The 25,718-nt window shown below is 42.6% G+C and overlaps 1 protein-coding gene across 2 annotated transcripts in view; it reads left to right on the forward strand.

Moving 5' to 3' along the window:
- Nucleotides 1–25,718, forward strand: part of cep152 (centrosomal protein 152) — a 42,062-nt gene that overhangs the window by 8,607 nt on the left and 7,737 nt on the right. Inside the window, exons 7-22 of one of the 2 annotated variants that reach the window (XM_080437344.1) lie at nucleotides 1,109–1,249; nucleotides 2,425–2,564; nucleotides 4,578–4,778; nucleotides 5,165–5,312; nucleotides 6,192–6,283; nucleotides 9,660–9,826; nucleotides 11,925–12,096; nucleotides 13,866–13,970; nucleotides 14,769–14,878; nucleotides 16,579–16,707; nucleotides 20,019–20,103; nucleotides 20,686–20,814; nucleotides 22,575–22,653; nucleotides 22,696–22,928; nucleotides 23,673–23,804; nucleotides 24,108–24,560. In XM_080437344.1, the coding sequence (XP_080293470.1) occupies nucleotides 1,109–1,249; nucleotides 2,425–2,564; nucleotides 4,578–4,778; nucleotides 5,165–5,312; nucleotides 6,192–6,283; nucleotides 9,660–9,826; nucleotides 11,925–12,096; nucleotides 13,866–13,970; nucleotides 14,769–14,878; nucleotides 16,579–16,707; nucleotides 20,019–20,103; nucleotides 20,686–20,814; nucleotides 22,575–22,653; nucleotides 22,696–22,928; nucleotides 23,673–23,804; nucleotides 24,108–24,560 (2,516 nt within the window). Of the gene's footprint in view, nucleotides 1–1,108; nucleotides 1,250–2,424; nucleotides 2,565–4,577; nucleotides 4,779–5,164; nucleotides 5,313–6,191; nucleotides 6,284–9,659; nucleotides 9,827–11,924; nucleotides 12,097–13,865; nucleotides 13,971–14,768; nucleotides 14,879–16,578; nucleotides 16,708–20,018; nucleotides 20,104–20,685; nucleotides 20,815–22,574; nucleotides 22,929–23,672; nucleotides 23,805–24,107; nucleotides 24,561–25,718 lie in introns of both variants that reach the window. The other variant, XM_080437343.1, reaches the window with a different exon arrangement.

Genomic DNA, 25,718 nt, shown 5'->3' on the forward strand with positions numbered 1-25,718 from the left:
CTCCACTACAATTATTTGAAAACTTTAGTTATAAATCATTATATTATAAAACATACATTAACCACTTCAGCCCTATTTTATACACAGGCTATTTGAACATAGCAGATCTACAAGCTCACAACACGTCGCATCGCGACTCGTTGTGAGCTTGTAGATCGGCTATTTTACATTTTAGTACTTTTACTTTTGGTATATTTTGATGCCAATACTTTTGTGATTTTACTCAAGTAACATTTTGAGCACAGGCCGTTTACCTGTAACAGAGTATTTTTATATTGTGGTATTGCTACTTTAATTTAAGTAAAATATCTGAGTACTTCTTCCACCACTGGGAACCACATGGACCCTGACATGTGAGTCATGTCTGTAGCTCTCAGAGTGAGTGTACACATGGAACCAAACGGATCCATTTGGTTCCTATTTCCTACACTCTCAGAGTTCTGGGGTCCGTGGACCAACGCTTAGAGATCTGGGAGTTCTGGAAATTTAAAAGTTTGAGATTCCCTGATCTAATGTGTACTCGGAGGTCTAATGTGTTTTGTGATTAGTTATGTTATCTTCATAATCCCAGTGAGTGTATTAGTGTAATGAGTGTGTATTAGTGTAATGAGTGTGTATTAGTGTAATGAGTGTGTATTTGTGTAATGCGTGTGTATTTGTGTAATGCTGTAACACTTGACCTAGCCTTGATGACCTTGCAGTCTTATGTAAAGGGTTATGTAATGTAGATAGCATGTTATGAAGACAGATGACAGGTTCATTTGTAGATCTGGCATCCTGTAGTGTGTATAGTCTCAATGTGCAGATTATAGATTTTGTTTGATATTATACTTTTTAGTCCTATTCTTGTTTTTTACCTATGATCTTAGATGACTATTTGATAGGTACTTGGTTTACCTATGATCCTAGATTACCGTACTATTTGATAGGTTATTGGTTTACCTATGATCCTAGATGACTATTTGATAGGTACTTGGTTTACCTATGATCCTAGATGACTATTTGATAGGTTCTTGGTTTACCTATGATCCTAGATGACTATTTGATAGGTTCTTGGTTTACCTATGATCCTAGATGACTATTTGATAGGTTCTTGTGTTTTTTCCAGACGGCGCTGACAGCCAGCAGCTGGTCCAGCTCCAGATTTTACACCAAGCCCAGCAGAGACAGATGGAAGACCTGGAGAAGAAGCTGGAGGATTCACAGAGAAACATGAGGTGTCTTCACCATCAGTTTGCCATCGTCAAAGGTTTGCTGAGCAGAGAGATGTTTTCATTCTGTCCAGAGTAGGAGCTGTGATTAGAGTTCTCAACGAGTCTGAACATTAAGGCCCAGCCCTAACCCGAGGCTCGGCCCAGCCTGAACCATAGTTTAAGCCCCGAAAACCTGAAAAGGTGTCTTTATGAACTTAATGTCCTCAAAGTCACGCATCCAACAAGCTTTGAACTGAGCAGATTGGACCTTCTGTTACAGAGATAATGGCCAAAATATCTTGAAAACGGCCACTTTCACCGATTTTCGATCCGTCTTTCTTTAATAACACGGGCTAGGAAGGTCGTACGGCGACAAACTAGATACCTGAGTAAAGTTCACTTTGAGTTGCATCCATCACATCCACTGACATTTCCGTAGGCCTTACCGTTAGGCCGCTAGGGGCAGTTGAAATATTTGGGGGTAATAGATTTTTTCCCCCCCTTTTTTTTCACAGAACCCGAGGCCCGGCCCGACTAATTAGCATAGATGTTGGGCCCGGCCGAAAAATGTCGGGTAGGTTCGGGCAGAATTTGAGAACTCTAGCTGTGATCCAACATTAACCACTTGAACCCCAGCATCCATATATTCAGGGGGGACATCGGTACAAACATTGTTGAGTTCAGTTTTGGTGTAGATGGAAAAGAGCGATCCAAGTATATATAGTTGTACCTCACGTCTGTTTCACTGAGTATAGAAGGGTTTAATCCATAATCCAAGATCGGGAACGCATATATGTCATTTTAACATTTATTTTGCTATTTTTGAAAAATCATGAACATATGTGCAAATCTTTGCATATACATTTTTTAAGATTTGTAAAATATTTAGTTCCAGGGACCTCCAGAAGCAAAGATTTGAGTTAAAAATGTTGTTTAAAAAAACACATGTATTCAAAGATGTGCACAAATGTTCAAGATTTTTCAAAAAATAGCAGATCTACAAGCTCATAGCACAGCACTCGGTGCCGCGCTATGAGCTTGTAGATCTGCTATTTTTGAATAGCCCAAAGTATAAAATAATGGTTATAGCTCAAATCTAAAATGAACCCGGATTGAATGGGTGAAGTGGTTAATTTAATCCAACCTCAGCATCATGTGTGTGATTTATTACAGTAGAATGTATTGTTGATTTGATGTGATGATGTTTTCCATGAACACACTTCATCATCAGATGAAAAGGACGGCCTGGCTGTGAGCCTGAAGGAATCCAGCAGAATGATTGAAGAGGCCAAAGGCAGAGAGCTTCACCTGAAGAACAGCGTCCAGAGTCTGGAGCAGCAGGTCCACAGTCTGACTGACCGAGAGCACCAGGTTAGTTATTGATACCTTTCATTATTATTAAAGATCTTTTTGGGAGCATTTTCAAGCGTTTATTTGATAGTGACAGACAGAGAGATGGTGTAAGGATGCAGCGAAGGAACTCGGAGTCGGACTCCACCTTAACTCATTCACTGCTAATATATATATATATATTTTCTAAATTAATAAATACATAAAAATAAATATACAATTTAAAGTTTTGCACACAGAACCAGGCGATCACGTGATCCAAAGATGTACTGCTCCATTCACTTCCTGGTTAAAGTATTTGGAAAATATTCTGTATCTCGGCTCCTGTGTTTTACTATGTATTTTTGGCGAGACATGCTATTTTCAACACGTATAACAAGCGAACGGGAGGTCGCGATGACATTTTTTTCTTCTTCGCGGAAGCACAATGAAACCCTCCGTGATTAGCAACCATCAGGGGATCGATCATACTGGAGATAGTCACAGATAAATAGTAGTCACAAAAAGTAGTCACAGATAAATATTCTGTGACTACTTGAAAAGGTAAGATAATCAAAAAATCGCTGGCAGTCTGGGCTGTATTTATTTATTCACTCTGGCAGTGGATGAGTTAATGGTACGCTCTCTACCAGGTAAAGCCATGGGGTGGCCCGATTAGTAGTAATAGTAATAATGATAATAATATCTCAGATTTATATAGCGCTTTTCTAAGTACCCAAAAGGCGGCTTTCCATATGCATGGACTTACCTAGCCCCACCCCACACCGCCCACCACAGCGACGGTTTCCTCTACAATGAAGTGGGTAGAGTGGTGTGTAAGTGGTACTAAACTGGTGCCTAAATAGTACCTAGTCCTGGGTAGGTCTGAGCGGGGCTAAAGCTGTGACGTATAATGCTGCTGCTGCTACTGATTGGTCGGCTCGCCTCACAGCTGTGTCTGTCCACACAGGTCTCTGTAAAATGTAAACACTACGGTAGCAGTGTTGCCATGTCCACTTATTATAAGCGACATTTGGCTTATTTTTCTGTAAAGTTGCTTGTAAATATTGGTAGTACTTTTACTCCACTACAATTATCTTAAAACGTATTAGTTACTAGTTACTAGTTACTTTTCAGATATAAATGATTACATTATAAAACATGGGACACTTTACATGGGGGGAGGAGAAAACAACTTTATTTGGAAAAACAAACACTAAGAAAAGGCCAAGACTAAGGAATAAAATCAATACGTGGAATGATGAGAAAAGGGGGCGGAGTTAGCTGGGGAAAGCCATATTAGTACTTTAACTCTTTAACTGCCAGAGTAATAGTGGGACGCTACTGCCAGCGAAAACCAGCCATTTTACTGACCTTTGAAAAATCATGGAATATTTTCCGTGATCGCTGTCCTCACGGAGATCGCCTCATCTCACGCACGGCGGTCTCAGATCTATTGCAGATCTACAAGCTCATAGCGCGGCACAAGCTTGTAGATCTGCTATTTTTGAATAGCCCAAAGAAATCTTAAAATGACAGATGCGTTCCCGGTCTTAATGGGTTAAAATCTAAGCTTAAAACTCACCTTTCCTCTTACCGTTCGCACTACAGTTTGCCTTAGATCTTATTATTAGATCTTAGACTTTTTTGCCTGTTTCTATACCAGTGTTTTTTACCTGTGTTTCTTATTTCTGTTCATGTGTAGTATTTCCTGACCCTGTGTTTTTTTTCCTGTTGTGTTGTATGTACAGAGCAGTGGTGGAAAAAGTACTGACCTTTTTTATGAAGTAAAAGTATCAGTCTACAAAGTAACTAAAGTTTTCAAATAATTATAGTGGAGTAAAAGTACAATATTTTCCTCTGAGATGTAGTGGAGTAGAAGTAAAAGTACTGAAAATTGGAACTACTCCAGTAAAGTAAATTTTTTACTTAAGTACATTACTTAAGTAAATATACTTAGTTACTTTACACCACTGGTACAGAGACCACTCAGGGTGTCGATGCACCATAAACAAATAACATGGAATTGAATTTAAATATTTTGTGTGTGTGTAGAACCTCCAGAAGCTGCAGGCAGCAGAGGCCTCTATGGACAGCATGAAGCTTCAGATCACAGATCTGTGCGGTTCAGAGACTCTGTCTCGCGCCCGTCAGCAACACGACCACCAGCTGACCACCATGAAGGAGCAGCACGATGCCAAGGTGTTGGCACTGAGCCAGAGGCTCGATGCCACCTCACAGGCTCTGCAGGAACAGGTACGCGATGTTTTATTTAATGAACATGATGCCAAGGTGTTGGCACTGATGCCACCTCACAGGCTCTGAAGGAACAGGTACTGTTTTTATTTAACTCATTCACTGCCAGGAATTAATTAATTAATTCATCCATCTCCGGTTCCCTTGCCAGCGAAAACAGCGTTTTTACTGTACCTTTGAAAAAGTCATGGAATATTCTCTGTGTCCTCCTTCCTAGCGGACATCGGTTCATTACACGTACAGGGTCCGGTAGCGTTGGGTAAAACAAATTGCCCGGCCGCGATCCTCCATTCCAGAGCTATGGCTGTTTGAATGTGGCTTGTTTTTTGAAAAACTCTTAGAAAACAACAGAAATCAGAGAAAATGTTGTTTTTGTCTCTTTTCAGACAGAGGTCAGTCAGAGGTTCAGAGACCACGTTCATCAGTTGGAGCTGCAGAGAGAAGAGGAGCGGGTGGAGAGGTCAAAGGTCATCAACACCCTCAACCAGCGCCTTGAGGAGAGCCAGAGGCAGTGTGCCAACCTGCTGCAGTCAGGTGACTCCCTCTATATGACACCTATAACACCTGGCGTGTCTTCTCCTCTGCGTCATCAGTGCCCATACCCTAGGTGGGGTTGGCGAAAGGGCCTTTCTGTGTGGAGTTTGCATGTTCTCCCCGTGTCTCCTAGGGTAGTTAATACCCTCACAAAAAACATGCAGTAATCCTGGTCTCTATACCGCCTCCCCCATGACAGCCTGATGGAGGGGAAAGGAACTGGTTGGAATAACGTGTTCCTTCCACGTGCTACGTCCTACCGGGGGAAACTCCCCCCTGTCAGGTGATAAGAAGCTACGTCCTACCAGGGAAACTCCCCCCTGTCAGGTGATAAGAAGGTCAGTTGGCTCTCATGCATTGAAGGAGGCATCAGCTCGGCCCTGGGCTCCCTAGGCTGGCGGGGGGAGTGTAGCGCCCAGGATTAGCCCTTAGATAATTGGCACCGGGTGAAAAAAAGGGTCTCTTTTTTTTGAATAGTGAAGGGTTACACTGTGACAAGAGGAGTCAGTTCTTTATGTCTCCATGAGCCTTAACGCAAGAAACAGAAACACACCTTTCTGCTATCCAGCCACAACACTGATGAGGGCGGGCCGGCCCAAAGGTTTGATTCTGTTTGTTGCATAAGAGGGTTATGGAGACATAAAGAACTGACTCATCTTGTCAGGGTTATGAAGACATAAAGAACTGATTCATCTTGTCAGAGTTATGGAGACATAAAGAACTGAATCAGTCTCTGAGGAAGACCTCTCACTCTCTGCCAACTGGAACACTATAACATTGAAACTGATCAATTATCTTTGAGGGGTTTAGTTCTCTCACCTGTGAACTAGTTGTGATTTGATTGATTGGTTGATAGATTATGTTGTTTGTTCTGTTCAGGTTCTGTTCAGGAGATGAACCAGATGCAAGCCAAGCTACACCAAGCACAGAAAGACAAGACTCTGAGTGACAACATGTCCCTCTCATTACAGGTACCAGATATAATTATTACATCATTACAGGTACCAGATATAATTATTACATCATTACAGGTACCAGATATAATTATTACATCATTACAGGTACCAGATATAATTATTACATCATTACAGGTACCAGATATAATTATTACATCATTACAGGTACCAGATATAATTATTACATCATTACAGGTACCAGTTATATATGTACCAGAGCATTACATGGTATTACAGATGTGATTGATAGCCAGGCAGTCGAGGCGGGCGGGCGGTTGTTAACACATTCGGTGCCAGAGTTTTATTTAAAAAGTGACGTTGAGTGCCAGAGATCTCACCGTTTGTAACACTACGCTTTTTACAGCTGCAGACTCCACGACGAGCACCCTATTGTAAACAATATATGCGTGCACGATTGTGGATGGTCCTGGCTAACGCCTGGAACAATAACATCTCTCACGCGAGTCACCATGGCGGAGTGATCTCGGATCGTGAATTACTCGCTTTAACCACTGTAAAAAGTTAAGGAAATATGGTGTTTTTTTGAAGGAGATAGAATGGTAGCGGACGGGAGCCAGTTTTTTTTGGCACAGTGATCCATCTGTCCCTTCCTTCTCAGAGTCACTGTGGGTGATTCCAGAGCTGCGCTAGCCCGCCCCCCCCCCCTTGTGGGAAAAAAAGAATTAAAAAAAAAGATTGATTTAATGGAGATTCCCGGTTTTGACACTCAACGTCACTTTATGCAAAACCGGAGATTCCCGGTTTTGGCACCCAAGGTGTTAAGACATGAGGCCGATTCTACAAATGTCTTCTAAATCCTAACAGGTTTCTGACAAACCTATGTTGCTATATATATCGTTGCTTATCTCCATATTTAAACTTTTGTTTTGTAAATGAACGCCATTACGTGATCACACTACAGCGTCACACTAAAGCAGTGGTAACCCAACCGGCCGCTCGCGATCTACACGCCAAATTAAATGTAAAGCGCAATATAAAGCGTGCACGAAGTGTTAATCCATTAGGGCCATTCTAATAATGATTGATGATGATGGCACGCTCTTGTTGTGCTTATTTCCGACAAGTTTAGGCTACAAAAGCCAGTCCCCTCCTCGCTAGGTAGGTAGGTAGGTAGGTAGGTAGGTAGGTAGGCAGGTAGGCTACTGAATGGAGCAGAGGAGAGCAGAGGAAAGAGGGAATAGCTTTTGCTTTTACTAGTTGTCTGTCTATCAGCTACTGTATGTTTGATGATAGCTGTATATATATTTTTATATAAAAACAATATATAGAAACTACAGCTCTAGTTTCTGCAAATCGTCGCTGTGCATTTGCAAGCTTGATGACACAGGAACCCATGTCCCCCCGGTCTCACAAGATCCAGCTCTTGATTCTTAACTTTTGCTGTCGAGTCTGGATATTAAAACTTGTGTCAGCTTATGTTTATATCACCATTCAATCAATACGATTTGAAATGTGAATTCACTCGTGACCCGATGTGCACTGCAAGTCCCTTTAGTTACAGGGGAGGGCGGCCCGGGCGAGTGATTTATCCCGCAGCACCACCATTTATTATTTTGTCCGAATATAAAAAAGTGAACTTGGATGGGTGTGTTTCGCCACATCGTTGCTGCAAACTGAGGTACAGTAGGCTTCTCTGCTTCAAATTCACTTCATCTCCTAGCCTGTGATCTTAGCTTAGTCCTAAAAGAATATCCTATGGAAGTGATGTATTTTACTAGTCTTTGTTGTCTAAACAAGTTTGGTCAGTGACAGAGTGAGACGGGTGCATGACAGCAGAAATACAGTCTCATCTTGTTTTTTTTCATTGACAGCGTGCAGTCACGTTACTAAATCAATAATAATAATAATACATTTTATTTGTAACACACTTTATATTTGAATCAAATCTCAAAGTGCCATATAATGTTTACACCTGTGAATATTCCCAAAATGTTGCAACGCTAACATGTCAACATAATGAATATCTAGCTGCTGTAATGAACCTCTTTATAACAACCCAACATTATAATGAATATCTAGCTGCTGTAATGAACCTCTTTATAACAACCCAACATTATAATGAATATCTAGCTGCTGTAATGAACCTCTTTATAACAACCCAACATTATAATGAATATCTATCTGCTGTAATGAACCTCTTTATAACAACCCAACATTATAATGAATATCTATCTGCTGTAATGAACCTCTTTCTTCCATTTGATTGTTATTATGACTCGGTCCTACTCAGGATTCTCCCCACAAGGTGGTGCTGTTGTTTAACTATGTAGCATTGGAACACCATTAACTGACTCTCTAAACCAGTGGATCTCAAAGTGAGGTCCGGGGACCCCCGAGGTGTCCTTGAGGGGGTTCAAGGGGCTAAGAGGTTGATATCCAAGAAAGAAACCAAATGGACCCTTATTGCCCTGTAACTCTGAGAGTGTACAAATGGACCTGGTTCCATGTGTACTCTCTGAGTTCTGGGGGATAGGTGGCCTCATCACGCACATCTCAACCTGGTCGTCCTTTAAATGAGAATTTTGCCCTAAGCGTTTTCCTACCTTGATTTGAGGTTGTTAAGTCATGATAAGAGTGGTCCCGGACTCCCAGTTCATAACGAGCGAAGTTCTCCATTTCGGGGACCCCCCAAACCGCAGCTCAGAACGGCCGTCTTTAGATCTAGGCTAAATCCGCTTATTTCCGTCGCTTGAAAATATATTTTTCTTGTATATATCTGTAGTGTGTGGTCTGTCTGATCACTGCTAAGCTATAACTACATCATGGGCGCCGCCATTGTTCTGTACAGATCTGTTTCACTGAAATCACGTTCGAAGTCTCGTCTCGCGATACTTCCGCCCTCCAGGCTCCAGAATGGCGGGCGGAAGTATCGCGAGACGAGACCTCGAACGTGATTTCATTCCATGCGGTTTGGGGGGTCCCCAAAATGGAGAACTTCGCTCGCTATGAACTGGGGGTCCCGGACCACTATCATCATGACTTAACCTCAAATCAAGGTAGGAAAACGCTTAGGGCAAAAGTCTCCTTTTAAATGAAAAAGGTTTCAGAAGCATTGTTCTAAATGTGTTTCTCCAGGAGGATCTGTGTGAGCTGAAGGATCACTCTGTTCTAAAGTATTAAATGTGTTTCTACAGGAGGATCTGTGTGAGCTGAGGGATCACTCTGTTCTAAAGTATTCCATGTGTTTCTACAGGAGGATCTGTGTGAGCTGAAGGATCACTCTGTTCTAAAGTATTAAATGTGTTTCTACAGGAGGATCTGTGTGAGCTGAGGGATCACTCTGTTCTAAAGTATTCCATGTGTTTCTACAGGAGGATCTGTGTGAGCTGAAGGATCACTCTGTTCTAAAGTATTCCATGTGTTTCTACAGGAGGATCTCTCTGAGCTGAAGGAGCAGATCACTCTGTATGAATCTGCTATGAAGATGGGGGTTCTGTCTCTGGAGCTGAACGGAGGAGACTGGGAGAAGCAGCTCTCAGAGTCCTATGTGGATCTAGGGATCAAGAAGAGCAACTGGAAGAACAACACCATCCACAGGTATGTCTGTCTGGAGCTCATAGTCCTAGTAGCTGAAGAACAACACCATCCACAGGTATGTCTGTCTGGAGCTCATAGTCCTAGTAGCTGAAGAACAACACCATCCACAGGTACGTCTCCTCATAGAGCGTTTTAACGTATATGTGTACACCTTTATGATTAATGTTGTGTTTCACCTGCATGCGTGTATAGAGTCTTAGGCGTCGGTAGAAAGAGAGAGAGCTCTATATTACAATGTTATCTTCAACATACAGTAATTGATAAATATCTTGACTCAACTTGTTTTCTACTTGTGTGAACAAATACAATTTAAACTTTTTCTTTAAACTCATAGAAAAAAAATAAAAAATAGGTTATGAATTCCATAACCTATTTTTTTTTAAACACAACGTTAATCATAAAGGTGGACACATGTACGTTAAAACGAACTATGAGGAGACGGTACAAGAGATCTCCACAAATACTTCATCAACTTTCCCAAAGCTGTGGTACGTCCTGATGAAGGTCTGAACAGGCCCAAACGTTGACAAACGCAATAAATACAAAGCGGAGCTTTAATTTTGCAGCATCACCATTTTGCTAATCTCTCAACAACAGATTCTGCTCTGCGTTGGAATCTATCGTGAAGGTTCGTCATAACGTGTACGCACTGGGCTACAAGTGGGCGTGCCTTCAGATCAGGAAGCAGGCCGCGATTTACCCAATCAAATGTAGTGGGCGGGATTCACGTGTCCGTTGATCCTTCCCCCTCGAAACAAACCCAAACTAATTTAACAATAGCGTCCGCGGAGCAGACAAAACCACGGAAAGATATTCACATTTTAACTTACTCTTTCATCATAGAAACAAGTGGGCTTCTAACCAAAACGATCCATGTTCTCTGGGAGAAGTGGTGTTAGTGTTCCGTGTAGAAATATTGTTAGTGGGAATGAAAACATAGTCGCACCACCGGAAGTGATGCGCTGAAGGCAGACCAAAACCCCGGTTTCCTTGCGCACGGGTGCTACGTCGTCATTGTCCCAGAGCCAAGTGAGATAGTACAAACAGCAGAGGGCACTGTTTTTCCTTCTCATTTGGATCTGGGTTCCCAGATTGCCATTGTGCAGACTCTATTCCTTTTTTATGAATTCCATGCCACATAGCTCTGTAATGAACTGTTCTTTGTTTAACATTGGTTCTACATGACGGGAACAAGTAACCTCACTCCGTCAAATGGAAGAAGCTTGCGACACACATTTTGTTTCACAGCGTACTTGCATCTGAGACTCCGGGCGCAGAATCGATGACAGACGGAGTTTCATTTTTTCAAGCTACTAGGCAGGTGATTGGATGATCCCGCCCCTAGCAGCCGCTGATTGGTTCGAATGTGCAGCAGTTCGGGCAGCTTTACTCTGTGAGCAATCCCAGACCCTCCTTCCTGAAACCAAATGCAAATGAGATTTCCGGAGGGAGGGGGGGTTTACCAGGCTAGGGAACAAGAACCCACCCTCTGATGACTGCCAAGTTAAATAATGATGTGTAATACATTGTTATAGATCATTTCTGGGGTTTTAGTTATGATAATGTTTTTTTTACAAAACCAGTAGTGAATAATGCAATGCCTACTTTTTACATTTAACCAAACTACGGTAAATGATTGTTCATTGTACTATCTTGTGGAAGAACTATGCAAGCTGATTTGCTCTGGGCCTGTAATCTGTTCAAATGACTTCCTGTTGTGTAGGACCAAATCACAGGTCAATAATCTAAATGTGCTAAAAGCACTGATGGTTGTACTAATTGTTTGGTTAAGTATTCATGTTCTACAATGCTTTATAGCACCCATACCTCAACCCATTGTTTTCACCATTAGATTTGATCAATTTGATTATTCTAAGACATTTTATTATCAACATTAATCCCTAATGTAGCTTATTAGAATTATAATCACCACTAGTTAGACAGTAATTTACTGTCTAACTAGTGGTGATTATAATTCTAATAAACTACACTGTTCTTGTCAACCGGTCGGGATGTGCGGAGTGATTTATATTTCCAGTAAAAAACAGCAATTAGCCTACCCGACTGACGCTTCATCGTGTGTGTGTGTGTGTAACAGTGCGGCGCTGGCAGACCTGTCAGAGGACAGTGTGAAGGAGCTCAGGGCAGAGCTACAGCGCTGCTTGGTGTGTCTGAAGGGGAAAAGACAGAAGATCTCACAGCTTCAGGACCAGCTGCACCACTCTGAAGCCAGGGTCAGCCAGCTGCAGACCACTGTGGATGATACGACGGTGAGAACCTTACCATTACACTATCATCCTATAATTCTACAAAGCTCTGTTGCTCTGTGTGTGTGTGCGTGCCCAACATCTCTTCTGCCCGGTTCTCCTCAGTGCCTGGAGCAATTGATCTGTATTTGCACACAGCCATTGACCATCAGCATGTGCACGGACGGAACACCGACGCCCGTTTTTCACTTTACCCAAATTCAAGCCGTTTAACAGCCTTTTTCCGAACCTCTGTTTAACTCTACAGCCGGTCTTTTCGACATTACTGCGCATGCGTGGCCAAGTGTGCATGCACGCACAACCACGTACATGCGCATGCACGTTTGTGGTTGCTGGCGACCGGGTTGCCAAATCATGTGCGTGAAACAAGCGTGTTCGTCCCTACAATCATACTTTGGGTGCTCATATCCCCCGACCGGTATGGTCTAGTTATTATTAATTATCACCATTGCCATGGACTATCTGCCATTAGTTTTGTGTACCTAACACGTGGAATTATCTTCAGCAACATCCTCCGGATCGTAGCAGTAGTAGTTTTACATACATTTTGAATTTAGCTCTGTCTGTCGACATCGTTGCAAATGAGGAAAACCTCAATAATTGTAGACGCTTAAGATTGTCATTAATGAATGAGACGGAAAATCCTGGTATCGTAACACAGCTGTATGTCACAGTTCACGTAGGAAACCAGTACATGTGGCAGAAGTACTGCCACATGTAGTACTGCGCTCGGGTGGTGCAGTGGTAAAGTTCAAATCCACCGTGGTGCGTCCGGCTTTGTCAGGCGTCTATGCGAACACAACTGGCCCGTGTTCAGGGGAGGGAAGCCGGGCGGGGGGGGGGGGGGGAGGAGGAGGAGGAGGAGGAGGAGGAGGAGGAGGGTGATATTGTACAGACTCCTACAGGCTGGGGGCGGCACCTGTCAGCAGGGAGTTTTGTGCGGGAGGAGTAGTCCTCGCAGTGGGGGCTCCTCACTGACAGAGATGTGTGTGTGAGGAGGAATGAATTGGCATAACGACTACATTGGGGAGAAAAAGGGGGTAAAAATAATTGTCTACTCTAAATTAAAAACGAACGAGAAGAAATGAGACCGTGACGCCGTGCGAGCTCCCCGGCTTTACCCACATCTACTGGTTTCACACATGAATTGTAACATACTGTATTCAACACAATGTGTCTCTTTTTGTCTTCTCCAGATGAAGGAAAGCAGCCAGTCTCACTGTAACATACTGTATTCAACACAATGTGTCTCTTTCTGTCTTCTCCAGATGAAGGAAAGCAGCCAGTCTCACTGTAACATACTGTATTCAACACAATGTGTCTCTTTCTGTCTTCTCCAGATGAAGGAAAGCAGCCAGTCTCACTGTAACATACTGTATTCAACACAATGTGTCTCTTTCTGTCTTCTCCAGATGAAGGAAAGCAGCCAGCCTCACTCTAACATACTTTATTCAACACAATGTGTCTCTTTCTGTCTTCTCCAGGTGAAGGAAAGCAGCCAGCCTCACTCTAACATACTTTATTCAACACAATGTGTCTCTTTCTGTCTTCTCCAGGTGAAGGAAAGCAGCCAGCCTCACTCTAACATACTTTATTCAACACAATGTGTCTCTTTCTGTCTTCTCCAGGTGAAGGAAAGCAGCCAGCCTCACTCTAACATACTTTATTCAACACAATGTGTCTCTTTCTGTCTTCTCCAGATGAAGGAAAGCAGCCAGCCTCACTCTAACATACTTTATTCAACTCAATGTGTCTCTTTCTGTCTTCTCCAGATGAAGGAAAGCAGCCAGCCTCAGCATCTAGATGTGTCTGTAACATCAAAGAAAGAACTGATGAGACTCCAGCAGGACAAGCAGCTCTTACAGGAACAAGTAGAGGTCTGTTAGCTCTTTATTATCTAATCTATTAACTAGTTTGTATGCAGGTATGCAGGAACAAATGCCACCCTTTTAACATTGCCCTATTATAGCGCCACCAGGAGGACAATTTTTGCAACAAATCTTTTTTTATATCACTCCTACACATTTTGTCCAAACATCACGCAAATCAGGAAAACGTTATCTCTATAGTCATGTGATCAAGACGGATCCGTCCGATTTTTCATATTCCATCCTGATTGGCAAATTCCGAACATTGCCCACAATAACCTACCTGACCTGGCAGAGACATGTGCTCCGAGGAGCACTTTTTATAGTTATTATTAACTCTTTGACTGCCAATGGCGAGATTTCTCGTCATATTTTGCTAAGGCTCAGACTGCAAATGGTGAGATTTTGTGTTTTCAGTGGTTTTCAAAGGTTAGTGAAAACACTCGAAAATTGCTGACAGTGGCTTAGCAAATGATGTTTTATTTTACTGGCAGTCAATGAGTTAAGGAGCTGAGACAGAGCGAGGAGAACTTGAAGAGTGTGAATGCTGAGCTGTGCTCCAACATTAATAAAATGTATTATTATTATTATTATTATTAAGGAGCTGAAACAGAGTGAGGAGAACCTGAAGAGTGTGAATGCTGAGCTGTGCTACAACATTAATAAAATGTATTATTATTATTGTTATTATTATTATTATTAAGGAGCTGAAACAGAGTGAGGAGAACCTGAAGAGTGTGAATGCTGAGCTGTGCTACAACATTAATAAAATGTATTATTATTATTGTTATTATTATTATTATTAAGGAGCTGAAACAGAGTGAGGAGAACCTGAAGAGTGTGAATGCTGAGCTGTGCTCCAAGATGAGGCAGATGATCCAGGAGCTGGACCAGGAGAAACAGGAGGATGCTGAGAGGTAGGAGAACATGGATAAAGAGCATTGATATGAGCTGTACCAGTGGTTGAGAGGTAGGAGAACATGGAGAACATGGATAAAGAGCATTGATATGAGCTGTACTAGTGGTTCAGAGGTAGGAGAACATGGAGAACATGGATAAAGAGCATTGATATGAGCTGTACCAGTGGTTGAGAGGTAGGAGAACATGGAGAACATGGATAGAGAACATTGATATGAGCTGTACCAGTGGTTGAGAGGTAGGAGAACATGGAGAACATTGATAGAGAACATTGATATGAGCTGTACCAGTGGTTGAGAGCAGTGGTGGAAAGTAACTAAGTACATGTGCTCAAGTACTGTACTTAAGTAAATTTTGAGGTATATGTACTTTACTTGACTATTTCCAATTTCCAATACTTTGACTTCTACTCCACTACATCTCGGATCCAAATATTGTACTTTTACTCCGCTACAATTATTTGAAAACTTTAGTTAATAGTTACTTTGCAGATATAAATTATTACATTTTAAAACATACATTAACCACTTTAGTCCTATTTTATACATAGGCTATTTGAAAATAGCAGATCTACAAGCTCACAACGCGTCGCATCGAGACCTTAATTGTTTCCAGACAGTTTTAGCTCCTACATTAAATTCTAGGTGTCAGTAGGCAGAAAGCCCCGATCATCTGGCTAAGATATGACTATTCTGGGTATGATACATTAAAGGGCAAGACCACTTTGGTAGAGGTTTGGGTTGTGTAGTTACCTTGCCATGATGTAACTCCAAAGGTGGGCAAGAAATAAAAAATAATTGCTCCATTGACAAAGAGAACAAAGCTGATTCAGACAATATAGAGCATCACCAAACCCAGTACTGTTTTTTTAATAAAAATGTCAACTTCCTGTTGATTTTGCCATTTTTAATAAGTAGAAAACCTGGACTGGATCCGGATCCAGATCTTCAAATAGTAAAATGAACAGGAAGTTGACATTTTTATTAAAAAAAAAAAAGTACTGGGTTTGGTGATGCTCTATATTGTCTGAATCAGCTTTGTTTGTGTTCATTTCTGTACTAAAAGAGTGACTTTGAGAGCTGTTTTACCATACAATGTAAGTCAATGAGGAGCATATTTTTGAATTATCAATTTCTAATCAATGGAGCAATTATTTTTGATTTCTTGCCCACCTTTGGAGTTACATCATGGCAAGGTAACTACACAACCCAAACCTCTACCAAAGTGGTCTTACCCTTTAAGTGCATTCAACATAGGTAGGGAACGAAACTGCTAATCACCAGTCTTAACTCTTAAGTGCATTCTCTTCTAAAACAAGTAACTAAGAGTATATCTAGCGCCAAGGTAAAAGTGCAATATATCAGCTACCTACTTTCTTAAACAGATGAGACTAATAGGAAAATCAAATGAGCAAGAGCTAAAACAAAGTGAATCGAATAAACAAGAACCAATAAGACAAGAGCTTTTACAAATAATTGACAACGTAGGCAAGGCTAAGAGGAAGGGTATGGAGGAAGGGTGTTTCCTGAAGAGGTGGGTTTTCAGCCTGCGGTGAAAGATGGGCAGTGACTCTGCTGTCCTGACATCAGAACAGAAAAAAGCTGTGACCATGTAGATCTTCCAGAAGGACCACTAAGCGACACAATCAAATCTGTGCTTATTCCATGTATGATGTCACATATAATGTGTGTTTCTCCAGGTCTGAGCGGACCCAGCAGCTGTACAGGAACGACGTTGTAAACCGGATCAGAACTCAGCTGGTATCAGAACATAAAGGTCACGTTGACGAGATGACCTCTACGCACCAGCAGCACATCTACAAGCTGCAGTTAAGACCTCCACAATCTGTCCTTCTACATTATCTACAGTTCTGTTAGGACAACTCATGAAGGATAAGATATATTTATTGTCTCCGCCGAAGGTGGAGAATATGTTTTCGCTTTGTGTGAGCAAACATTGTTAGCCAAGCTAACATTGGGCAAGCTCCACGTGACACGTGTCAATATGTTGACACCAATGCCTCTGATTGGCTAGAGGGACGCGTGACGAAATAAAATTCTATAAAGAGGTGTGTCACTTCAAAAAGCCCCTACTTTTTGAAGTGAGGTAAAACAGGATCAATCAGACTTGATTGGAACAGTACCTTCAGTAAGTCCAAGTCACCCGTCTGTGCGTGTGTGTTTCCCTCTGAGAACACCTAACATTGGTCAAGCAAAGGCGCAGAAGGCCAAAGCTAAGAAAGCATACTCATCTACAATTGTAACGTAGAAGAGGACTAGAGTTGAAATGATCCCACAACAAAGCCGAACTCTTAATACGTGTCAATATGTTGACATCAATGTCTCTGATTGGCTAGAGGGACGCATGACGAAATACAATCCTATAATAAAAAGGTGTCACTTCAAAAAGCCGTTTACGTTTTTGAAGCGAGGTAAGACAGGATCAATCAGTCTTGATTGGAACAGTATCTTCTAGTCCAAATCACCCGTCCGTGCGTGTGTGTGTCCCTTTGAGAACACCTGACATTGGTCAAGCAAAGGCGCAGAAGGCCAAAGCTAAGAAAGCATAATACATTTCTGACAATTAATATTATTGTCTGTTCTATTTTAAGGAATACGTAAATATTACGTAAATATATTAATCTTTTTTTAATCTCTTTTTTCATCTTATTTTATTTTTAACATTGGAAGTATTAGAACTTTTTGTTTAACTAAAAGATATATATTTTACCCTACTGTATCTCATTAGTTATTGCTATTATAATATAATTGATATATATCAGATGCGTCATAGTATATACATTTTTGTAAGAAATACATAAATAAATAATTTTCTGGATCTCTTTTTTTCATCCTATCTTTTTTTAAACATTTTTTTAAACATATTTTTAAACATATTTTTAAACATTAGAAGACAAAATATGATTTTTAAATCATTTTTTTTTAAATAAATATTTCTTTAACATACACCTTTTTATTTAACTACAGTATATATCTTTTACTCTACTGTATCTCATTAGTTATTGCTATGATAATATAATTGCTATAGTCTGCTGGCGGAGACTTGTGCTCCGAGGAGCACATTTTCTAGTTGAATATAAAATTAGCAATATATTATTTATTATGGTTTGAATTGGATCTGCTTAGGTTATCTGATAAAGCGCATCTCCCAACCATAGGGACTCCCAATCCCCCCATAGTACATAAACAGATCCTAAACCACAGGTGGTAGCTGGGGTGGTGGAGGGTGAGACAGGTGATAGCTGGGGTGGTGGAGGTTGAGACGGGTGGTAGCTGGGGTGGTGGAGGGAGGGTGAGACGGGTGGGAGCTGGGGTGGTGGAGGGTGAGACGGGTGGTAGCTGGGGAGGGTGAGACAGGTGGTAGCTGGGGTGGCGGAGGGTGAGAAAGGTGGTAGCTGGGGTGGTGGAAGGAGGGTGAGACGGGTGGTAGCTGGGGTGGCGGAGGGTGAGACAGGTGGTAGCTAGGGTGGTGGAGGGAGGGTGAGACGGGTGGTAGCTGGGGTGGTGGAGGGTGAGACAGGTGGTAGCTGGGGTGGTGGAGGGTGAGACGGGTGGTAGCTAGGGTGGTGGAGGGTGAGACAGGTGGTAGCTGGGGTGGTGGAGGGTAAGACGGGTGGTAGCTGGGGTGGGGGAGGGTGAGACAGGTGGTAGCTGGGGTGGTGGAGGGAGGGTGAGACGGGTGGTAGCGGGAGGGTGAGACGGGTGGTAGCTGGGGTGGAGGGAGGGTGAGACGGGTGGTAGCTGGGGTGGGGAGGGTGAGACAGGTGTTAGCTGGGGTGGTGGAGGGAGGGTGAGACGGGTGGTAGCGGGAGGGTGAGACGGGTGGTAGCTGGGGTGGAGGGAGGGTGAGACAGGTGGTAGCTGGGGTGGTGGAGGGTGGTGGAGGGAGGGTGAGACGGGTGGTAGCTGGGGTGGTGGAGGGTGAGACAGGTGGTAGCTGGGGTGGTGGAGGGATGGTGAGACAGGTGGTAGCTGGGGTGGTGGAGGGTGAGACAGGTGGTAGCTGGGGTGGTGGAGGGTGAGACGGGTGGTAGCTAGGGTGGTGGAGGGTGAGACAGGTGGTAGCTGGGGTGGTGGAGGGTAAGACGGGTGGTAGCTGGGGTGGGGGAGGGTGAGACAGGTGGTAGCTGGGGTGGTGGAGGGAGGGTGAGACGGGTGGTAGCGGGAGGGTGAGACGGGTGGTAGCTGGGGTGGAGGGAGGGTGAGACGGGTGGTAGCTGGGGTGGGGAGGGTGAGACAGGTGTTAGCTGGGGTGGTGGAGGGAGGGTGAGACGGGTGGTAGCGGGAGGGTGAGACGGGTGGTAGCTGGGGTGGAGGGAGGGTGAGACAGGTGGTAGCTGGGGTGGTGGAGGGTGGTGGAGGGAGGGTGAGACGGGTGGTAGCTGGGGTGGTGGAGGGTGAGACAGGTGGTAGCTGGGGTGGTGGAGGGATGGTGAGACAGGTGGTAGCTGGGGTGGTGGAGGGTGAGACAGGTGGTAGCTGGGGTGGTGGAGGGTGAGACAGGTGGTAGCTGGGGTGGTGTAGGGTGAGACAGGTGGTAGCTGGGGTGGTGGAGGGTGAGACAGGTGGTAGCTGGGGTGGTGGAGGGTGAGACAGGTGGTAGCTGGGGTGGTGGAGGGTGAGACAGGTGGTAGCTGGGGTGGTGGAGGGAGGGTGAGCATAATTTTTTGCGGTGTGAATGAAATGAGTGTGATTGGATGAGTGGGTGTGAAGGTAGAGCTGTAGGCGGAGCTGATTTCCCTGACAGAACTTGCTCTGCTTATGTCTGTGCCAAGTGCAACGCTCATTTAAGACCTCCACAATCTGTCTCTCTACATGTTTACTGATCTGGTTATATCAGTGCATTAACAGCTTGTTCTCTAGTGGTATAATAGTTATCGGTGCATTAACAGCTTGTTCTCTAGTGATATAATAGTTATCAGTGCATTAACAGGGTGTTCTCTAGTGGTATAATAGTTATCAGTGCATTAACAGGTTGTTCTCTAGTGATATAATAGTTATCAGTGCATTGACAGGTTGTTCTCTAGTGATATAATAGTTATCAGTGCATTAACAGCTTGTTCTCTAGTGGTCTAATAGTTGTTGTTATCAGTGCATTAACAGGGTGTTCTCTCCACAGGACTGAACTCTCAGAGGCCAGTGATAGGCTGACTGCCACTCAGGAGGATTACGTGTCGGTCTGTAAGGAGAAAGACCAACTGGAGGCAAGAGAACCACTTATCACATACTAACATGCATTTCAACAAGAACACAGATTATAAAGTACATGATCATTTTATCCATGTTGAGCCTCCATTAAACGAGTCAGACCACAGTTGGAGTCCTACAAGTAAGTCAGTCAGTCAGTCAGTCAGTCAGTCAGAGAGGCTTATTGTCTGTATCAGCCAGAGCGCTAGACCTTTGGCAGGACTGCTGAGGTGGAGCGCAACATCTACCATCAGCTCCCAGTACTTGGGACTCCCTCTTTCTTTGGTCTTTTGCCCAGGTGGGCGTGGTTATATGCCTAAACCTAATAAGCCAGTGGTCCCCAAACGTGTTTTGGTCCTGACCCAAAAGAGACATTTGATGTCTTCCCGGGACCCAAACTAGTGAAAATAGCCGATCTACAAGCTCACAACGCGCCGCATCGCAACGCGTTGTGAGCTTGTAGATCTGCTATTTTCACTAGTTCTAAAACATTTTTTAATTTGTTATAATGTTATACTTTTTTTTTTTGTCAGGAGGAACCGCTCCCCCTTTTGTCGTTGAACCAGGATGTCATTGTTCTGTATTCTGTGTGTTCCCAGATGAAGCTGAGGAATGAGAAGATCTCAGCTGTCCAGAAGCTGAGATCAGAGCTGGAAGCAGAACATCAGACCAACATGCAGCACCATGTAGCTTCAGCCAGGACTGTATGGGAGGAGGAACACATGAAGGTTAGTAGACTGGATCTGGAGACGGGATATAGCTTTTATGTCCAGGCCAGAGGAGAGGGAGTTCCAGCAATCCAATCGTGATGAAATGAAGCCATGGATGACTGTTTCAAGGTCTGCAGTGGACAGAAATTATTACATTTTGGCGATGTTCCCAATCTGATATAACAGATGTTTGCTTGTTCAATGAATAATTGAAGTGGGATATGTAATTTGAAACTTTGTATTTGTATCTGTCAAAAAGGTATTGTTTTTTGAGCGGTGCAACCGCTCCTATAAGAGGGTTTAGGACCCATCCGTGGTGAAAGTTTTTCTTTCCGTCGTGAAAATGTGTCTTTCGCTGTGACGCCATGCTGTGGAAAGCACGCCCATAGGCTAAGCTTAGCAGGACGTGCTGTGATTGGCTAGCGAGACACATGATGAAATTAACTTCAAACTTCGCAGACACGCTGTGATTGGCTAGCGAGACGCATGATGAAATTAATAATAATGTAAACAAGACCAGGAGACCTGGTTCTGCCAGACCCAGACTTCACATGACGTGTCAGCCTGTGTCTATGCCCATGTATGGACGAAAGGGGGACAGACTTTTATTGCTGGGGCCTAAGGACAAAGTGACCAAAACCTGTTTTTTGCCCATGGGGCCTAAGGACAAAGTGACCAAAACCAGTTTTTTGCCCATGTATGGAGAAAACCGGTACAAAACATGCCCATGTATGGACGAAAGGGGGACAGACTTTTATGGCTGGGGCCTAAGGACAAAGTGACCATGCCCATGTATGGAGAAAACAGGTACAAAGCCTCATGTAAGCCAGACCCCCTGGGTCCGGCAAAAATGTAAGCACCGCTCAATTTACACTAAAGGACGTACTGTGATTGGCTAGCGAGACGCATGATGAAATTAATAACTCATAAATAGCACCGCTCACTTCACACTGGGTGTGATTTTTTTTCCTTATAGCTTTGCGTATGCGTTTGCTTATAATTTAAATACACTCAAATAGAAACTTTAATCAAATGTAAGTTGTTGTTTTTTTCAAATTGATTAGTATTGATTTTGTTTCTTTAAAAATAACAAATATCACTCTCAAAACATGGGTCCATAGAGTCTAGACCACTGAGGTCCCCTGAAGTCTACAATCTAGATCAGCGGTGATGCAACTTTGATGATAGAAAGGGCCACTACTTTTCCACACTCACTCCAGAGGGACACATTGCATATACTGTCGGGCAGACACCTCTTATCTCCGTATTTTAACTTTTTTCGTCAAATTAATGCCGTACTATACCATTCTATGTCACACAAAAGTAGCAAAAATAGCAGATCTACAAGCTCAAAATGTGTCGCGGTGCGACGCGTTTTGAGCTTGTAGAACTGCTATTTTTTAATTGGAATCCTGAAAAGTAACATTTCTATTTATTTCAAATGCATTTAGTTATACTTATGTTAACTTTACGAACTTAAATACGAATACATTGGACATAAAAAAGACAATAGAATTTTAATACTAGTCATTAAGCTACTAATATTGACTGTAGTAATTAAAGCGGGTCATGTATAATATATCAGTATTGTGATATTAACCTGCGGGCCGCATTAAGTGAAGGTGAGGGCCACATGTAGCCCCCAGGCCGCCAGTTGCCCATGTGTGATCTAGACTCTCTGAAATTAGGATCGGCATCGAACCCAAACATCAGGCATGGCTCTGGTCTACGGCCCCCTTTCTCAACCAAAGATCTGACATTAAAATGTGTTTGTGCAGGCGGAGAGGACCTCGGTACAGACGGAGACACAGACGGAGACCACAGAGACACTGGAGGGGGCCTCTCAGACGGGTGGAGGTGTTTCATCATGTTCGGAGGCCTCTCAGACGGGTGGTGGAGGTGTTTCTTCACGTGAGGAGGAATCTCAGACGGGTGGAGGTGTTTCTTCCCGGGAGGAAGCATCTCAGACGGTTGGAGGTGTTTCTCCAGAGGATCTGGCCTCCACACTGGGTGTCCAGAAACGGCAGCTGCTGCTGGAAGCAGAGAAGAAGCAGTTCAGGGCTGTAGAAGATGCCAGGATGGAAACCAGGAGAGAACTGCAACAGAAATACCTGGAGGACATGACCACACAGGTTAGGCTGTTTACTGTTGCTGTATATACAGTACTATGATGGAAAGAATGAAGCTACTGGAGCAACTCAGATAGTTGAAGCCTTTTTATTTATTTTAGGGTGGCAAGTAACAGATAAGGTTTTGATGTCAATGCATCTTTATATATATATATATATATATATATATATATATATATATATATATATATATATATACATATATACATATATACATATATACATATATACATATATACATATATACATACATATATTTATACATACATATATTTATACATGCATATATATAAACTGCTCAAAGAAATGTAGGGAATACGTTGATCCCTTCATTATTTTGAGCAGTGTAGTATATATATATATATTATATGTATATATATATATATATATATATACACTTTCAAAGAAAATAGCTAAGAAAATCTCATAAGCTCTACAAGCTCATAGTGCCGTGCTGTGAGCTTCTAGATCTACAAGCTCATAGTGCCGCGCTGTGAGCTTGTAGATCTGCTATTTTTTAATAGCCAAATAAATCCTAAAATGACACACAGATGCGTTCCCGGTCTTAATGGATTAAGTTACACACGAAAACCTTCATTATTTTCCCTACATGTGTGTCCTGCTTCTGTGATGCAGCGGACCAGCCTGAAGCTGGAACACCCTTTCACAGATATACAGATTACATCACGCCAGCCTTTATTAGACCTGGTAAGAGGTTGATCTTGGTGATGTTTTGAACCGCTGCAGGTGGAGGGAGCGTTAACCCGGGCGTACAGCCGCTGGCTGGAGGACCTGAAGTCTCTACCAGAATATAAAGAACATCTGCAGCGAGAGAAGGAGCAGTGGACAGAGCAACACCAGAGACACCTGCAGCAACAGGTAGGGATTAAATGAAACCTGTGGTTCTCAATGTGGGCTCTGTAGCTATCCCCCTTCTTACTTTGTAAATCCCATAGACGCCTTATCAGACAACGTCACACTGATGAGAACCACTCATAGATGTAATGGAGAAGCGGTCACAGCGCTCACTCACAAGTAAAGATGCATTCCATAAAACTTTCAGTTTGCAGTTGTCCTCCAAACCCCGCCTCCAGTCACCGTCATTAGAACGGAGGGAGCGTTCTATTTAGTGTGTGTGTGTGTGTGTGTGTGTGTGTGTGTGTGTGTGTGTGTGTGTGTCAGGTGTCTGAGGCCCGCAGCGAGGCTGAGGAGCAGTGTCAGAGGAGGCTCCGGGTTCGGGTGGAGGAGAAAAGAGAGGAGGAGGAGCGTGCGGGCTCCCAGCGGGAGGAGGAGGAGCTCCGGCACCACATGGACAGACTGCGGGCGGAGCAGGAGGTGCTGTTGAAGGCTCAGCTGGCCGAGGCCAGAGCCTCCTGGAACAGGGAGCTGTCCTCTCTGCAGGAGGAGCAGCAGGAGGCCCTGAGGCTCCGGGAGGAGCAGTGGAGGAGGCAAGAGCAGAGGAGCAGGGAGCGCTTCCTCCTGGAGCTTCAGAAGGAGCTGTCTGAGCTGCAGAAGGAGAAGGAGGAGCAGAGATCAGAGCCCAGCAGGAGGTGCTCTATCTCCTCCATCCTCCAGGTAGCCTACAGAGAGCTCCTCCAGAAGGAGGTGGTCCAGGCCCAGAGACAGTGGAGGACGGTGAGTTCTACTGGAACCACATCAATGTCTGCATGTTTAGTGTATGTATATGTACTATGAACATGTTTAGTGTATGTATTATGTACTATGAACATGTTTAGTGTATGTATTATGTACTATGAACATGTTTAGTGTATGTATTATGTACTATGAACATGTTTAGTGTATGTATATGTACTATGAACATGTTTAGTGTATGTATTATGTACTATGAACATGTTTAGTGTATGTATTATGTACTATGAACATGTTTAGTGTATGTATTATGTACTATGAACATGTTTAGTGTATGTATATGTACTATGAACATGTTTAGTGTATGTATTATGTACTATGAACATGTTTAGTGTATGTATTATGTACTATGAACATGTTTAGTGTATGTATTATGTACTATGAACATGTTTAGTGTATGTATTATGTACTATGAACATGTTTAGTGTATGTATATGTACTATGAACATGTTTAGTGTATGTATATGTACTATGAACATGTTTAGTGTATGTATATGTACTATGAACATGTTTAGTGTATGTATATGTACTATGAACATGTTTAGTGTATGTATATGTACTATGAACATGTTTAGTGTATGTACTATGAACATGTTTAGTGTATGTATTATGTACTATGAACATGTTTAGTGTATGTACTATGAACATGTTTAGTGTATGTATTATGTACTATGAACATGTTTAGTGTGTGTATTATGTACTATGAACATGTTTAGTGTATGTATATGTACTATGAACATGTTTAGTGTATGTATTATGTACTATGAACATGTTTAGTGTATGTATATGTACTATGAACATGTTTAGTGTATGTATATGTACTATGAACATGTTTAGTGTATGTATTATGTACTATGAACATGTTTAGTGTATGTATTATGTACTATGAACATGTTTAGTGTATGTATTATGTACTATGAACATGTTTAGTGTATGTATATGTACTATGAACATGTTTAGTGTATGTATATGTACTATGAACATGTTTAGTGTATGTATATGTACTATGAACATGTTTAGTGTGTGTATTATGTACTATGAACATGTTTGGTGTGTGTATTATGTACTATGAACATGTTTAGTGTGTGTATTATGTACTATGAAGTGAACATGTTTAGTGTATGTATTATGTATGTACTATGA

This window comes from Gymnoscopelus braueri (assembly GCF_963280865.1).
Source record: "Gymnoscopelus braueri genome assembly, chromosome: 9".
Taxonomy (NCBI): Eukaryota; Metazoa; Chordata; class Actinopteri; order Myctophiformes; family Myctophidae; genus Gymnoscopelus; species Gymnoscopelus braueri.